This window comes from Xiphias gladius, chromosome 1 (genome assembly GCF_016859285.1).
Source record: "Xiphias gladius isolate SHS-SW01 ecotype Sanya breed wild chromosome 1, ASM1685928v1, whole genome shotgun sequence".
Taxonomy (NCBI): Eukaryota; Metazoa; Chordata; class Actinopteri; order Istiophoriformes; family Xiphiidae; genus Xiphias; species Xiphias gladius.
Window position 1 is genome coordinate 15433136 of NC_053400.1, and position 16183 is coordinate 15449318.

The window sequence follows — 16183 nt, forward strand, 5'->3', positions numbered from 1 at the left end:
ACTCTATTTTGTGTTTTTGTTTCTCCGTTACACACCTCATAGGCATAGAATTCAGTCTTCATATATATATATATAGATAGATATAGATAGACACACACACACACACACACACACACACACACACACACACACACACACACACACACACACACACACACACACACACACACACACACACACACACACACACACACACACACACACACACACACACACACACACACACACACACACACACCTGTATTCATAACCATGACACAAATACCTCTTCACAAGTGATGCCAGAGTCAGGGAGACAGATGGAGAATTAAATATAAAATTTATTAGGCAAAATGTACAACAGCTGCATAAGCTATTTTACAGCTCAAATATAGAGACTTTATTTTACTTCCACTCTTTGAGAGTGGAATATAATATTCAACTTAGTTGTAAATGAACTGAAAACATTCATATAAAACACAATGGCTCACATTTATCAAACTTTTCAATGCAGGAAAACTAATCTGAAATCAGGTTTAAAATAGTTACAGGATGTTTAAATGTTCTAAAAATGAGTTTTAACCAGAATGAACAAAGATTTTAAAAAGTGTTGGTTTTTTTTTTAAATATCTGAATGTCTTACCTAAAGTTGCTTGTTTTGACATTGCTTGTCCCAGCTCGGCCTCCTACAGAGCATCATTTACTTCAACGCATAATCCAGGCCAAAGCAGTGTTACCATCAAGTGACCGGATTCAAAGTGACCATGCTCGGTCCTGGCACTGCACTGACAATCAGAATCTTTCCATTCTTCTGTATCGCACAAAATTCTACAGCTGAAGGTCTGCCTCCCTGCTGCCTCTGCACTGTTTTACATCTCCTGCCAACGGGTGAGCTGAGTAGCTGAGTAAGTAAGTCACTAAAAACTAACACATTCAGCTACTGCCCTTTCAATGCAATTCAAAACTCTGGGGAAATAAATAAGCATTTAATTTCTCTTACATCACCGGAGAAGATGTACTTAATGAAAAACTATACTTACAATATCCAACTTTAAAAATATAAGATAAACAATGAACCATCGACCATGTTCAGCACCTACAACAGCTCCAACATTTTAATATTGACAAGTTGTTTTGTTCTTCATATGCTTTTAGGAATGGGTGTGATAATAGTGCTTGTTAAGGTCATAGTTGGTCTGTTTGTAGTATCTTAGGTGAAGTTATATTACGACCCCACAGTAAAAAGTACAGCTGAGACATAAACGAGTGACTTCGTATTAGTTTTCCAGCTCGGAAACATTATTTGAGTAAATGTGGCCTAAAAGAGACGTGAGACAAACGCCAGGATGGATTGGAAGAGTGGGATGATTTCATCAGTATGCACCTCGCAACCCGCTGCTCCGTGAGCCTCCACCCCCTCCTGAGTTACCATAGTAACCACCGCTGCCACGACCTGAAAGAGTTTTGAAAAGATAGGTCAGTCTAAAAAGGATGCGATATTGTCTCAAGACCCTGATGACACTTTGTGACTTCATACAACTATAATAGAAAGAACCAACATCCATTAAACAAAAATTCTGAATGATGGGACACAAGCTTTTAATCACAGTCAACTGTAAAAATCTCAATGGATTATTTAAAAAAAAAAAAAAAAAAAATTATATATATATATATATATAAAAAAATAAATAAATTTGCCAATGGTAATCAAACTTTAAAATGCCTAAATGAAAATTGTTGATGAAAACTCACTCATTTCAGCTGCTCCGCTGGCTGTTGAGTTGAGAAACAGCTCAATATAGCGATGCTCTGTGGAAAAAACATTAAGTCATGATTCAGCCTCTTTAAGAACCTTTGTTTCTTCCGTTTCATGTAAATTAAATCCAGCTGGTCAACTAGTTTAAGTATCCTCTGCAACATCTCAAATACTGTCATGAAAAATAACTGCACACTTGTGTATCTTTAATTGTGTTACTTTACTAACAGGATTGTGTTACTTAAGGGTCTTTAAAAATTAATTCCAACACTAAAACCTGCACGTTGCTTCTTTAGATACAAGTGATCCACTCCTCTGCTATGAGTCATCAAGTAGTTTTGTGTCATGAACACTGCGCAATGTAGTGTAAAAAGAGTGGTATCACCAGGACCGACAAGGACCCACAAGCTGAAGAGGAAAACGAGAGGACATACGCATGTGGTTCTTGTCTTTGGACATGGCTGCCACAGCATCTTCGTGGGAGCGAAACTCCACATCTGCCTCTCCGGTCGACTTGCCGTTAGGAGCCACATCAATGTGGACCCTCAGTGGATTCAAAGGAGAGAAGAACTGCATGAAGATAAAAAAAAAAAGAAAACATATACACACACATATATGCACATGAACAGACAAACAAACAAATTGTATCCAACTGTCACAAAGTTTTTTTTTCCTGACTATCAAGATTCAGTGTTTATTCAAATGTATTAGCTGGTCTTAATTGGCTTCCTGACCAACATTATACAGAGTGAATACAACATAAACAGGAACAAGAAAACATAAACAGAAGCAGGGTTCACATGTTAAGTTCTCAACTTTTTAAGACCTTTTTAATAGAGCATATAATGCAATTTAATACCTGTTTCACAACCAGTTACTTTTTATTTTAAGACATTTTTCAGCACTTTCCAGCAGTGTATAACATTAATTCCTAAACTAATGCATCCTGGACCTGAATAAAAGGCAGAAAATTGATGGGTGGGTTACCCAATTTAAAAATGATTAATTCTCCTAAGTTAAGCTTTTGCCAAATTGACATTTCCATTATAAGACAATAAGAAGCCTAGCTGCAATAGCTAGCAGTACTGAATCTTTGCTGCAACAGGTCTGATGGTGCTTAAAGAAACTGCACAAAAATGGACTGAACAGCTTCCTGTGCACACAATCCGCTTTCGCAACAATCCCAATTTTAGTGTACATCTCCTAACAGCTTTACAAAACCATTTTACAACTAACATCACTGCCTACTGCGGGCAAGAGTAAATATTTAAGACTTCTGGAAATTAAATGTAAGACTTTTTAGTACATTATAAAAGGTCTTTTTTTTTGAGGAAACTAAATTCAATTCTTTTTCAGACTTTTCAAGACCTGTAGATACCCTGCCTCACTGTTTGAAATTTTTAAAGAGAAATAATAAAAGTAACTGGTCTCAGTGTGTTCTTACCTTAGCAATGTCTCCCTCTGTGGCACGGAAAGGTAGACCCCTCATATGAACAAAATGGCCGCTGTGAAAGCCTGAGCCACCATCACTTTGACCACCATAACCGTGGCCTCCCATCCCTTAGCCGAAACACACAAAAACGAACCCAGAGATTACCAACACCATCTTTACTGACGTAAAAGAGAGAAGTAATCTGACACATAACTTTTATCCATGAAAAGAAACAAAAAACAATGGAGAAGAATGAAAACATACCGTAGTTATTTATGTTTTTAAGTTACTAATGTTTCTTATTGAAGGTGTGAAATATTCATAGCTTCAGTCTTCAGCCTCCTATAAGAGGTGTTATCTTATTTTTGGGAATGGCAAGCCAAGATGTACAAAAGCCACTGCGTTACAAACCCCACTTCTGGCTCGATTTACTTATATAAAGAATGTAAAACTTAAAAATGTTTAGGTGTTGAAAACCTTATGATTTGCACCAAAAGGTAGTCTATTTGAAAGTGAAAACATGTAAAATGAAAACTGATCAAAATCTCCATTGTTAGAAAACATTTTAGCCTTTCAGCGGGACTGCTAGAGTGCATGCAATATGTCTAAACGCCAGAGTGTAAAAAGATTTTGGACTTCACCTCTTCCTCCCCTCTCTCCTCTCACTCGCTCATCAAACATGCCGTTGCCAAAACAGTAGTTGCTGAAACCATTGTAGCTGTCAAAGCCACTGTAACCTGGACACAAACACCAACACAGAGCAACTAAGGAAAGCTCAAACTCCAAGTTAACACACATAAAAAACATAACACAACTGAAGCTGGGGTCATTGGATAGTGAGACTTCTGCAGGCTCAGAAAAAAGAAATGAAGACACTTAATTTGGGCCAGCGAACCCATTAGTCAACCTGTCCACCATCAAAGTGGACCCTCAAGTGGCTCTATGATGTTGTTTATCTGTTTACACGTATCACTGCTTGCTATTGGTTGCACTGTTTTGTTGATAAATTGTATGACTTACTTATTATGACTTGAACTATAAACGGTTTCCCACTGCTACAAAAAATTAACCAAAATGAAACTGAACAGTAAAGCAAAAATGAACTAGCTAAGAGCAAAATCATTCTTTTTAATTATGCCTATTAATAGACTTAGAAATAGAAATTTAAGGTAGGCTTGTTTACTTAGAACAACTTACTGAATGAGTAAAATAAAATAATATAAATGTGGCTAAGGGACCATTCCATTGCCAACATTATTTGAAAATACTCATGACTGCTACTTCAACCGAATTAAAGTTGACATTTTGTCTTGCTTGAATCTCATTTTGGGATGGTTTTTGTGTTTGCTGCAGAATATTTGTCTCACATGATGATCCTTGATGTTTTATGTGTAACAGCACTAGTAAAACCAAAAACAGAACATGGGCTGAAGTCAATAAAAATGGGTTTATATCGCTTTCTGCAGCATCACATATGACTTTTCCTGGCCCACCAGTTCCAGCAATCATCAATTACAGCTGCAGGAAAACAAATATTTCTATACCACAAAAACAAAAAGCTGCTCACCTCCTCCATAACCTCCTCCGCTCCTCATGGTATCCATAAGGGTCCCACCGCGGCCAGGCCCCGGGCCAAAAAACCCTCCTCTCGGGCCCCCCATCATGGGTCTATCGTAGGGCCCTGGTCTCTGGCCTCCCATCCCCCGCCGGGGCAGCTCATAATAGGCTCTGATCTCATTACGGCTGCTCTTAAAAATCTCTATATACCTGTAATATGAGAGGCCCATTGGGTGTAGGGGGGCAGAAGAGAGGGTTAAGGTGTAGAAATGGCTCAGCTCAGGTTACATACAGAGATATGATTTACAGAGAGAGAAGATAAACACACAAAAAACAATATTCTAAATAGTGGTCTAAGTGTTTTAACCTGGAGCTGAGTGTCTGAATGACTGAACAACCTCAACAAAAATCTCATCATTAGCTGGGCTTAGGGCTGTAGTAGATGTTTACACCAACTTCACCTCTTGTTACTTACAGTTAAGGAAATCCTTACAGGGCTTTTAGGTGTTAAATTGATCATTTTAATAATTTATCACAGCAGAAATAGCTCTGATGCTTCAATGGTGGAGGCTACCTTGACTGTCCTCCGTTATACTTCTATGCTTAATCCCCTCTTCCACAGTAAATTATTTATATGATACATGTATGAAAGGATATAAAGAAAGTGCCAATAAATTGATCTAATATACCCAAATGTTGCTCTGACACCATTTGATAGAACTCCCAGGTCTTAAATGACCACCTGTAAAACTGTCTATGGCATAAAATGATCACACCACCTTTAACTTAAACATTAGATACATGACCTTTCATCCCAATTTTCAACATGTCACCATAATTACAATACATAAACCCATTAAATCAAATCCATTGGAATTTTAATAAATATTATATGGCCCACCCAATTAATTTACCATTTTATCATAATTATTCTAGCACACCAACCCATGCTTATCATTCAACCATAACAGAGCCCAACCCATTAATACCATAATTATTCTAATATAACCATCCATTAAATACTACAATAGAAGTCCAACCCAGTCCAGCCCGTCCCCTTCCCATCTGTCCCACCTGTGCCCTATTCTTTCCTTGTGTTTCCCCAGAGCCTTTTCTGCTATCTCCTTTGAGGCAAACTGCACGAAGGCTTCCCCTGTGCTCCTCCCCTGGTAGTCCACTGGCAGAGTAATCCCATTTGGCACGATTCTCAACCCTTCAACCCAAGCACACATAAATACATAGGTCGGTAGGTAGACTGATATAGAATGGATAGACAACACCCACTGCATCACTGGAGCTTTCAGCATTATTATACGTCATGACAGCGAATAAACAACAGCTATAGTATCTCATAAGACTGCATAGGAAAGGGGCATCTCAGAGGACTGAATTTACACTTGTAAAGTGCCCAGCAAGGGAATAAAACAAATACTGGCCTGGAGTCAGCATAAGCCACAGTATTAAAATGGATTCAGAGGAAATTTTTTCTCTGACACACTACTGAATTTACATCAATGTCCAAATTAATACTTATTTGTGCTGAGTGACAGATGATATAATAATTCTTTACTGTTGAGAATCCTAGAAAGAGGCTGCCAGTAAGCAGAATCACAAAACTGACCCCAGATCAGTGTCATAGGACAGTCTCCCTCAGCCAAACCAGCCCAGCCCATTCTATCATTTAACCCTCTTTAAGAGACATGATATCTAGGTCGTATAGCACAAACATGCTAAATAATGTGTTAACACTATTGTGGTAAAAAGCATGCTGACAATTCATTACAAGGATAAATTAGTCAACAGACTATGACTATGCTACAAACATACACCAGGCCTTTGGGCCATGACACATAAGACACTTGTGTGCAGATATGTAGTCCTGCCTACCTTGTGGACAGATTTTTGTAAATAAGGTACATTAGGTTTATAAATACCAATTTGTAATATAAGAGAAATCAATTATGTGAAAAATGGTGTGGAAAAAGTGTTGGAAAAACTGTCCATCTATAACACTGAATGTTGCTGTATGATGATGTTGTAGTGTCCTTTTTTGAGGCTGATCCAGTGTGAGGAAAGCATTATTCAAAGTGCAGGACTTTGGATTTTTCAAAATACAAATCAGTCAAATTTCATAATGGTGCTGTTTACGAAAGGGCCTTTAAATGTAAGTTGAATGCTTGTGTTTAATTTTTCTACAAACATTAAATTGCTATCAGAATAATATTCAAGATTATTCAGTATAATCCTTCTGTTGATTATAATCCTGTTGTAGTTGAAACACATGCTCATAAAAATGGAAAAAAAAGAATATCATTCTCAAAAGGTCAAATCCCCTCCATCTCTTTTCACGTAGAGTTCCCTCGCCACCTCCCCACGTATAAGGAGTACGGTCTGGACCTGCTCTACATGAAAAGTTCCCTCAGATAACCTCTATCACGATTTTGCGCTATATAAATAAAACTGAATTGAACTGAACTGAATTGTATTTCATATTGTTGCTCATTATTGAAGGCCCTGTGAAGCCTATGGAGAAATATTATCTGATAAAGAGCTGCACTCAGTGATGAGTAGTGGTTTTGTCTTGCACTGCAAGTTCAGAGCACATTCGCTGGCTGTAGTTTTGTTAGCACAACAGTGTGTCTGTAAAAACTATCCTTCAGATTAACATAAATGGTGAAATATCAGTACAATTCAATAGAGTAATTAGAAGTGTTCATGTACCTGAGAAGAACTGAACAATCTCCTCCTTGCTGCAGCCAAAGGGCAGGCCTCTAAGTCTCAGCATGCAGCCACTGCAGCTGTCATAGTCAGCAGGACCGCTACGTTTCAGCACCCAGTCCATTTCACTACGGTTTGACTTGAACACTGATTCAGATACACAGACAGATGGACAATGCGTAACAAACACATGTCATATATTATCTGAGTGTACTATTCAACTTAGAAAAATACACATTTTCATTAAAGTGTTATTCAAAGCGTATCACACACACACAAAAAATCTCAGAAAATTCAATCTGTATAGGGAAATCAGTACAGGAAAGCCAGGACACAAATCTTTACATGCATGGCAAACATAAAGGCAATAACATCTAAACAGCAAACCAATAAGATGTCAGCTACCGAGTAATATGCAGTAATATCACAGAATTCAGCAACTATTCAAGGAGAAAATTAACACAATAGGAAAAAAACTCACTGGTCCATCAGTCTGTTATGCCTGTTTATGCTGCTTACCCTCTATGTATCGGTGTCCCATGTATTTACGATCCTTGGAAAGGGCATTCTTGAAATCCTCTGCTGTTTTCAGTTCAATAAATGCCTCTCCACTGGGACGGCCTTCTTTAGAGTAGGTGAAACACACTCCGTTTACTTTCCCCACAATGTCACAGTCTGTAAATAAGTAATATTGATTGTGATTTCCTTAAAAGGATGCCTACTCAGAAAGGAAAAGTTCACATTAAAGGCTACAACTAGGTCCTATCTATTTTGAACTGTTTTGAGCTCCAGAAAATACAATCGAACTGTATACCATTTGCTGATTCACCTGAGATCCTGAAAGAACTCTAATGGCTGGAGTCATGTGTAATTTGAAACATTAAGATGAAGTAACAGCTCAGAAAAGGTGGAGAAACCCTAAATTTTGTAGGAGGGAGACAAGACTCTTTGACACAGTCACATATCAAATGTGCAACCAATTAAAAAATGAATAAATAAATAAATAAAATTCATGTTTTGTGCAGATTTTTACTGCATATCTGAGGAGAATGGTGTTGCAGCAGAGCCCTGATGTGACTAAAATGTCATGGATTTAGATGTTAAAATACTATTTGACTTTAACTTCCACAGTTAATAAAGATTCAGATTCGACTGTGATGCTTTGTGTTTACAGTTACTCTAAACACAATGTAAAGGAAAAGAAAGTTTAATGATGGATGAACAACCATAACACATCATTACAATTGCAACGCCACGCAAAACAGTTGAGTTTATCGTTTTAGATGTAATTTCACAGTTTTCTGCTTACCAACAGTGTTCATTTAATCAGAATCAGATTAATTGGCCAAGTATGTTAAGATACACAAGAAATTTGGATCCAGCCGATGGTGACACTCAGGCAATACAGACTATTTACAATGTGCATATTATACAATACGCAATATACAAGCAGTATACAGATTATATAGAAGACAAGCAATATACATCAAGTGCCATGCCTCATGCTGTTAAGATGTGTGTGTGTGTGTGTGTGTGTTTTCTAACCGGAGAAGAAACTGGCCACCTCCTCCTGCGTGCAGGACCAGGGTAGTCCTCTGATCCGAACCACGTAACCCTCTTCATTCAAAGACATCCTCACTGCCACAGAGAGCACAACACAGCAGCAAGTAATTCAATTACTGTGTCTGTGGCACTTTTACCCACAGCACTATGATCATTAAATAACACTGTGCCTCCACTATCCCCTGACCTCTTAGCACTGGTCATTGTGCGGAGTCCAGGTCAAAATTAAGAACAGAACAATTCTAGGCATGAGGTGTGCTTTTACAGACTTGCATTTAGTAACTTACTGCCCTTAACATTTGTCTGTCTGCCATTGCTATTTGGCTTATGGCTGCATTCACTAATAATGACGACAGAAAATATTTACTTTGTGTTACTTCTATTCGTACAACTGCCATTTGGAACAGAGCATCCAAGTGTGAAACATGCATGTCGCTCACAAATGTCCTCTGTGTAATAACAGAGAGCAAAATATACGTTTTCAAGAAGCTTGTATTAGTGTTATAAACAGTCCATTAGTTTCGCCTGTAGGATACTTAACAGTTGCCACTAAAAACAACAGTGTACTTGGAATTATAAACAGTATGGGATAACATTACAGGAAATATCTTTTAATTCAGCACTATAATGCAAGTTACTGCAACTGTCACAAGTTAAATAAGCTAACTTAACGTTTGTTACTTCCTCCTCCCAACTGTGACTGAAAGTGTTGGTAAAACCAAAAAACGTTTCAACTTCAACTCACTAACCTAAACCTTTCCAAACATATCCCTACAAGACGGCTTTTGTTCTTTAGTAAAGATGTTTCTTTGAAGTTCGCCAAAGGATATTTGTCAACCAGAATACAGGGTTAGCTAATGATGCTAACGTTTCTCTACTGGCAGCCTGACGAGCTAATGCTAGCTTGGTAACATTAGCAGTTAGCAGCTAAGGCTAAGGGTAGGACACTGACAGCGGTCAAACATTCGAGACAAACTGGTTCACTTCCTAAGGATCGTACGTTTTCACGGGGTATCAAAATAGATTCCTTCATAGAAAAATGTCAGACGTCAGTCAAAACTGTCTGAAAGCGGAGAAATTGTCTCACAGTCGCCTCTTGTCCCTGGTCTCCTGCTCCTGTCCCGAGCCTTAGGTGACACTGCCGACAAACCCGCTCAGGTATGCTATCGCGAGACTTTGACATATAAACGATAACGTTGATCAAGTTTGTTTATTAAAAAACAAAAAAAGATAATAGTAATGAAAATGACAACAATAACAACGACGACAACAATAATAGAGAAGAAGAAAAAATAAGCTTATACTGAAACTAGATATTTTTACTTACCTGTGACATATTGTAAATTGCTTCGAAGATTGGTTATTTAAAGTCAGTGGTGGAAGGTGAACTCAGATCTTTTAAATAACAGTAGCTATACAACAGTGTATAAATACTTTGTTACAGGTAAAAGTCCTGCATTTAAAATTTTCTTAAGTAAAAGTACAAATGTATTAGCATCAAAATACAGCAAAAGTAAGAGTGGATAACTCATTATGCAGACTGGCCCATTACAGAATAAGGTATATTATATTGTTATAATTACAATTATTGATGCATTAATGTGTACATAACTTTAATGTTGCAGGTGGTGAGGATGGGGCTGATATTGGTTATTAGTCATGCATGTGTGATAAGCAGAAATCATTTTCCATAAATCAAAATGTAAGTTTGACACTCATCCAAAACAATGCAGTTTGCGCCCTCAATTATAAACGGCAAATGAATTAACTGTGGCTGCATAACAGTTCAGAGCTCCACGTATGACAGTAAACACACTAACGACACGCTAAGCGCCTGACAACACACAAAACACACACACGCCGTTGAAGAGAGGTTGAAAATCTGGCAACCCTTGACGGTGAAAAGTTGACGCTGAGGGGATTCTGCTGGGACCAGGCCGACGGGGTCCAAAGTCCATCGACAGCAGTAGGCCGACAGTGTCAAACCCAGCCGTTTTGGCTGCCTCGCTGGAGACACTTGTCGGTTTAAAGCCGTTCTCATTTTTCATCCTGACCATGATGGAGATTCCAGTATTTATGGTGGATGCCTTCACTAACTTACCGTTCAAGGGAAACCTCGCGGCAATATGTCCACTCGTGCATGTGAGTAATGCACGGTACCCCCACTGCACTGGGGCCTGACAAAATGCGCAGAAAAGGACATCTAGACACTTCAAATTGCTGTTTCAAATTGTATATTTTGGTTGTTTTGTCAAACATCTCGGTTGTACCATCTGTTGACGGAGCGTTTCCAGTCGACAAAGTTGTAGTTGCTCACGTGTCACATAAAATTCGTTGTAAAATAGGTATAGCCTGAGAGCCTGACATACTCTCTACCTGTCTGTCTATACTGTATGCATGTACCGCAGAGTAGAATGATTATGTGTCACCATACAAGCTTTACATTTGAGTATTGTGTGTGTTTCTAACAGGAGCTGACTGATCATTTGTATCAGAAGATAGCAGCAGAGATGAACCAGTCAGAAACAGCTTTCATCACCAGGATCAAACCCTCTGACAGTTTCACTACAGGTCAGAGAATATCTGTTTACAATATGTCACTACTATTAACCCGTTTGTTTTTACAATTTATTATCATATATGACCCTTGTCTTGTCTTGAGGCTCTTTGATAAAACTGTTGCAAGCAATTCACTGGATCTTGGTAACTATTATACTATAAATCACAGTATCCAAAGGTCTTTTTTCGGTGAGATTTCAAAAGTTTTTTTCTACGTAATTTGCCAAAGTTTGGCAGTACTGTTATAAATTTTGGTCTTACTGTGTAAGAGTAATTGTACAGAGAGTCAAGAGTTCACCCTCTGATGACTGTCAATATCCACATCAAATTTCACAACAGATCAGCATATATATAGATAGATAGATAGATAGATAGATAGACACTAGGTGATGGCATTAATATGTGTAGCTGTGAGTAAAATACATAAAACACAGCAGACACAGGAATAAAAAAAACACAAACAGTGTTGCCGCTATTTGTTCTGGTGTATGCACAAACTGACAAAAACCTGTCCACAGCAGTCCGACAGGTAACGATGTTAAACCTAGAGCAAAGACTTGCATTGTTGGGAATGGGTAGAACAATGCAATGAGCTGTCAGAGTTAAAAATGCAGTGTGCAGTCCCTCTGAGTTTCACAAAAGGTTCGGCTACACAAAGAGGAACGTCCATGGCATTTACAGGCAGCTTGAGAATCTCCTGAATGCATGTAAACATTTCAAACAACGTCACCATATACAACCAGAGAATAGCTCTCAGGCTTCAAATTATTTCATGAAGAAGCTAATGTCATATATACACCTCTAGCAGACTATAGTAACAAGCTGCCTTACAATTAACTTTAAGTCATTAATATTTTTAAAAAGCAAATGTACAAAATAAAACAAGTTAAAAATAGTCGGTTTTAAACAACACATTAGTCATTTAATTTAACCACAGATACTGTCTATGTCTTTATAACAGGATAATATAACTCACGCTGTGTCCCACATTCATACTACATACTAATTCTATACAGTATTTACTACATAATAAACACAGTACAGTGTTTTAGCAGTTAGTATACAAAAATGTCAACATACTTCACTGTTTCATACTAAGAGGGAATTATACAGTTTGTGTTACTTTGGACAGGCAGACAGAATGTTTATTTTTTTTATTTTTAAGATTTAATACTTATTTTTTGTTCCCAATATTTTTTGGAGATGTTTCACCACCACCCACAATTTATTATTTCTCGAGAATTGTACTCATAAATGCTAGGGCTTTGTCGACAGTTAGCTGTAGAGTAAACTAACATGTACAAGTGCTGTGTGTGACAAAGCACCTGTCTGAAAATGCGATGTGATTAACAGGATCAAGGTTCCGTCTCCGATGGTTTACACCAACCACTGAAGTGAATCTGTGTGGTCATGCTACCCTGGCTTCTGCAGCAGTGCTGTTCCAGTATAAGCGTAAGATAGAGAGCAAACACACACACACAGACATGAAAATCAAGGTTAATTAAGAGTTTTCTTATGGTTTATATCAGTCAGGTAATGCATTGGCAGCATGGTACACAGGACAAGATAAAGGTAGTCACACTAATTTAACTGGCAGGCATTTCGAAGTTATCCTGTTATTGTAAAGCTCTCCTTGTAAAACAGAATGCAGCTTAATACATGGAAGTACATTAGATTTTTAGGCAAGACACCTGCATTAGTCAGTTACATGTAAACACTAGAGTACGCCTAGTTCATCAACTAGACTGTGGTTAAAATATTCTGTATTTATATGTTACACATGTTAGAGAACGTGAATCCCGTACTGGTGTTTGAGACCAGGAGTGGAGATCTGGCTGTCACCCAGAAGGGGGAAGGCTACGTCATGGACTTTCCTCTCAACCCACCCACCCAAGAGGTACAGTATGTGGGCAAATAAACACATCAGGACAATGTCACAGAACAAGGCCGTGTTGGCCGACATCTGCAATCATAGATTCAATTATTTTTCTATAGATGTTTAATTATGCCAAGGGGTAAAGGATCCCCCACGTGGATCTGCAGGGCTACAGGGTATGAAACAACGACCAACACCGTTCAACTGTTAGAAATAAAACAATATAATGACGAAAATCCACTTAACTGTGAAGAAAAGTAATTAAAACAAACACATGCGCACACACACGGTAGATTTTCCTTGTCACAGTCTGTACTATTCATTTTTCATTGCCCACAACACTATCATGTAATTCAGCATCACTATTAAGAACAGCTTTTGTGAAACCCAGCATCTCTGCAACCATCCTACGGTAGTATAACATTCAGCTGTAGCTGGATTAGCGGAACTCTTATCTCAGAAGTCTACGCAATGCTATAATTGTAATGGCTTTTTTCCTCCAGGATCCCAGTGAGTTCAGAGACGTCATCAAGGTCAGTAAGTCAGACCATACACACACCTCCTCTCTCTGTGAGTTAATGTTTTATGGCACTGAGTCGTGCTCCGCTGTCCACATGAGCCCATGTATATGAACAGTTTGCACCAGTGTGATTACATTCTAGTATTTTTATGTGAGTGTGTGTGCTTAAACGTGTCTCTGCTTCTGCATGTGTGATACAGACAGCAGTTGGAAACCACCCAGTTCAGGATGTTTGTCTTTGCTCCAACACCAAGAAACTGTTGGTTCGACTGGCTGACAGTTGTGACAGGTTACAATCCACACACCCCCACGCCGAGAGAAACTGATGGTACTAGCTCCCTGATATATTCAGATGGATCAAAGACATGTTCCTGGTGGTCAGTAATACCCTTCAGTTATCTTCCTGCGTCTCTTAATGGCCCTTGAGCAGCTCCACGATAGCAAGAGGGAAAAAGTGCCCAGCTGGGAAGCTGGTTACTCTTTCACATGCCAAAAAACCTAGCCAAAGCCAGCCAGAAATTCAAACCACTGGCCTTCCACCCACCCACACACCCACACACACACACACACACACACACACACACACACACACACACACACACACACACACACACACACACACACACACACACACACACACACACACACACACACACACACACACACACACACACACACACACACACCCACACACTACTGTCTGTCTCTGTCTGCTCAGCTTGCTAAATCCCTAAATGCATATGGGCTGCATTGTGTGTTGTCTCCAGGTCAGTGCTAACCCATCTGAAAGTTGACCCTGTTGCCCTTCAGAACAGTGAGAGGAGTGGAAGAGTCAAAGGAGTGATCCTCACCATGAAAGGTAAAAATTAGACCCTTTAGCTAGACCAGGGGGATATTATTGGACGGCTTTATGACTTTTTGGGCCGGACCACAAGCTGTAATTTCAATGTATGTCTGCCAATAGGGTCTCCAGACTGCCAGCCAGGATACGATTTCTACTCCAGGTACTTTGCTCCATGGAATGGTATCCCGGAGGATCCTGTCACTGGTAAGGCTAAGACTACGATGGCTACGACTATTGATTACTACTACCACTGATGTAGGGTAGATTTTGCTTCTCAAAAACCACGTATATGAGAAAAAGCCTTTATTTTACAGTACTTTGTCATTATTGTGCAGTTCTTCACATTTACATACACAACAGGTCCAAAAAAATGTCTAGCCCTGTAGCACTTTACTACAGCAAAGTTATTAAACGTTCAGTGTGGGTCTTGTAAAATTTACCTGGAACATTTGATAATCAGTTTCTGGTCTTATGTGCTTTCTGTCCTTGCAGGTTCTGCCCATACGGTCCTAGGTAGCTACTGGTCTGAGAAACTAGGAAAGAAGAAAATGCTGGGTAATTAATAAAACTAATTCCACAAAGTTAACATTATGGAACTGATTAGCAACAACTTAACCAAGTTAGAGGCACCGTTTTTTACTAACGAGATGACAGGCATTGTTTCCCTCTATAAATCCTCCATTATTACTAAACTGAACCTTATTGACACTCAGATTAACCTGTGTGTGTGGGGGTGTGTTCCTGTAGCTTACCAGTGCTCCAGTCGAGGCGGGGAGCTGGAGCTGGAAGTGAGAGATGATGGAAGAATCAACATAGCTGGACAAACCATCACTGTACTGAAGGGAACAATCACACTGTAAGCGAAGAGCGATGGAGACGCTGAGACAGTCAACACATACCTGTCCAGAGAAGACGACACAGGCTTTGTACCATTTAATAAAAATGAGGTTTAAATTTAAAAAAAAGCAAAAAAGTCTCAAGTCCAGAGTGGTCATTCTAATAATCAATCTGCTAACCACCAAACTAAGGGATAGAAAGGACATCGCACACTGTTAGGATTTGAATTATTTATTCACATACCACAACAGCAAAAAAGAACAATATAAATAGTAAAAACCAAATGAAAAAACAAAACTTGTAAATGGAAAGTTGTGTTGGAAGTAAAACAGATCAATAGTAGAAGCACAGCTAGCTAGGTGGTCGGGACGTCATCTAAAACTCTCTGCTCACAGTAAAAAGTCAAAAGAATTAATCAACAGTTAAATCAGTGTATTAGTTTTATATCACAATTGCAAAATGTTTTGGCAGAATAAAATTCCTTCTAAATTGTGTTTTTTCCTACAAAAATTCCCAGTTTTAACCATGTAGTATCCTCTGTA

General features: G+C 38.7%; 2 protein-coding genes across 4 annotated transcripts; one reads left to right on the top strand and one right to left on the bottom strand.

Moving 5' to 3' along the window:
- Positions 1-589: 589 nt before the first annotated feature.
- Positions 590-10154, bottom strand: hnrnph3 (heterogeneous nuclear ribonucleoprotein H3 (2H9)). 2 transcript variants are annotated; one of them, XM_040128254.1, is made up of 11 exons: positions 10093-10154; positions 8988-9080; positions 7962-8117; positions 7446-7589; positions 5799-5937; positions 4735-4934; positions 3809-3904; positions 3180-3295; positions 2170-2305; positions 1732-1788; positions 590-1432 (listed from the first exon to the last, which is right to left on the bottom strand). In XM_040128254.1, the coding sequence occupies exons 2-11, from the start codon at positions 9073-9075 to the stop codon at positions 1353-1355; spliced, it is 1212 nt and encodes a 403-aa protein (XP_039984188.1). In that variant the 5' UTR covers positions 9076-9080; positions 10093-10154; the 3' UTR covers positions 590-1352. The 2 variants fall into 2 exon arrangements, with proteins under 2 accessions (XP_039984188.1, XP_039984275.1); XM_040128341.1 differs by having other exon boundaries at positions 10006-10116.
- Positions 10012-16044, top strand: LOC120790658 (phenazine biosynthesis-like domain-containing protein 1). 2 transcript variants are annotated; one of them, XM_040128468.1, is made up of 10 exons: positions 10012-10163; positions 11477-11576; positions 12918-13016; positions 13352-13461; positions 13944-13973; positions 14161-14249; positions 14728-14819; positions 14925-15008; positions 15297-15359; positions 15552-16044. In XM_040128468.1, exons 2-10 carry the CDS (start codon positions 11516-11518, stop codon positions 15662-15664), a joined length of 741 nt encoding a protein of 246 aa, XP_039984402.1. In that variant the 5' UTR covers positions 10012-10163; positions 11477-11515; the 3' UTR covers positions 15665-16044. The 2 variants fall into 2 exon arrangements, with proteins under 2 accessions (XP_039984402.1, XP_039984484.1); XM_040128550.1 differs by lacking the exon at positions 10012-10163 and adding an exon at positions 10944-11147 and having other exon boundaries at positions 15552-16042.
- Positions 16045-16183: the final 139 nt, after the last annotated feature.

Bases quoted from the DNA above. Each gene is read 5' to 3' on its own strand.
- LOC120790658 (XM_040128550.1), top strand. From the start codon at position 11,061: ATGATGGAGATTCCAGTATTTATGGTGGATGCCTTCACTAACTTACCG. The intron at 11,577-12,917 runs GTCAGAGAATAT...TGTGATTAACAG, and splicing joins CTCTGACAGTTTCACTACAG to GATCAAGGTTCCGTCTCCGA. The intron at 14,250-14,727 runs GTTACAATCCAC...TGTTGTCTCCAG, and splicing joins CTGGCTGACAGTTGTGACAG to GTCAGTGCTAACCCATCTGA.
- hnrnph3 (XM_040128254.1), bottom strand. From the start codon at position 9,075: ATGTCTTTGAATGAAGAGGGTTACGTGGTTCGGATCAGAGGACTACCC. The intron at 3,905-4,734 runs GTGAGCAGCTTT...GTTTGTGTCCAG, and splicing joins CGGAGGAGGTTATGGAGGAG to GTTACAGTGGCTTTGACAGC. The intron at 3,296-3,808 runs GTGAAGTCCAAA...GTTTCGGCTAAG, and splicing joins AGGAGAGAGGGGAGGAAGAG to GGATGGGAGGCCACGGTTAT.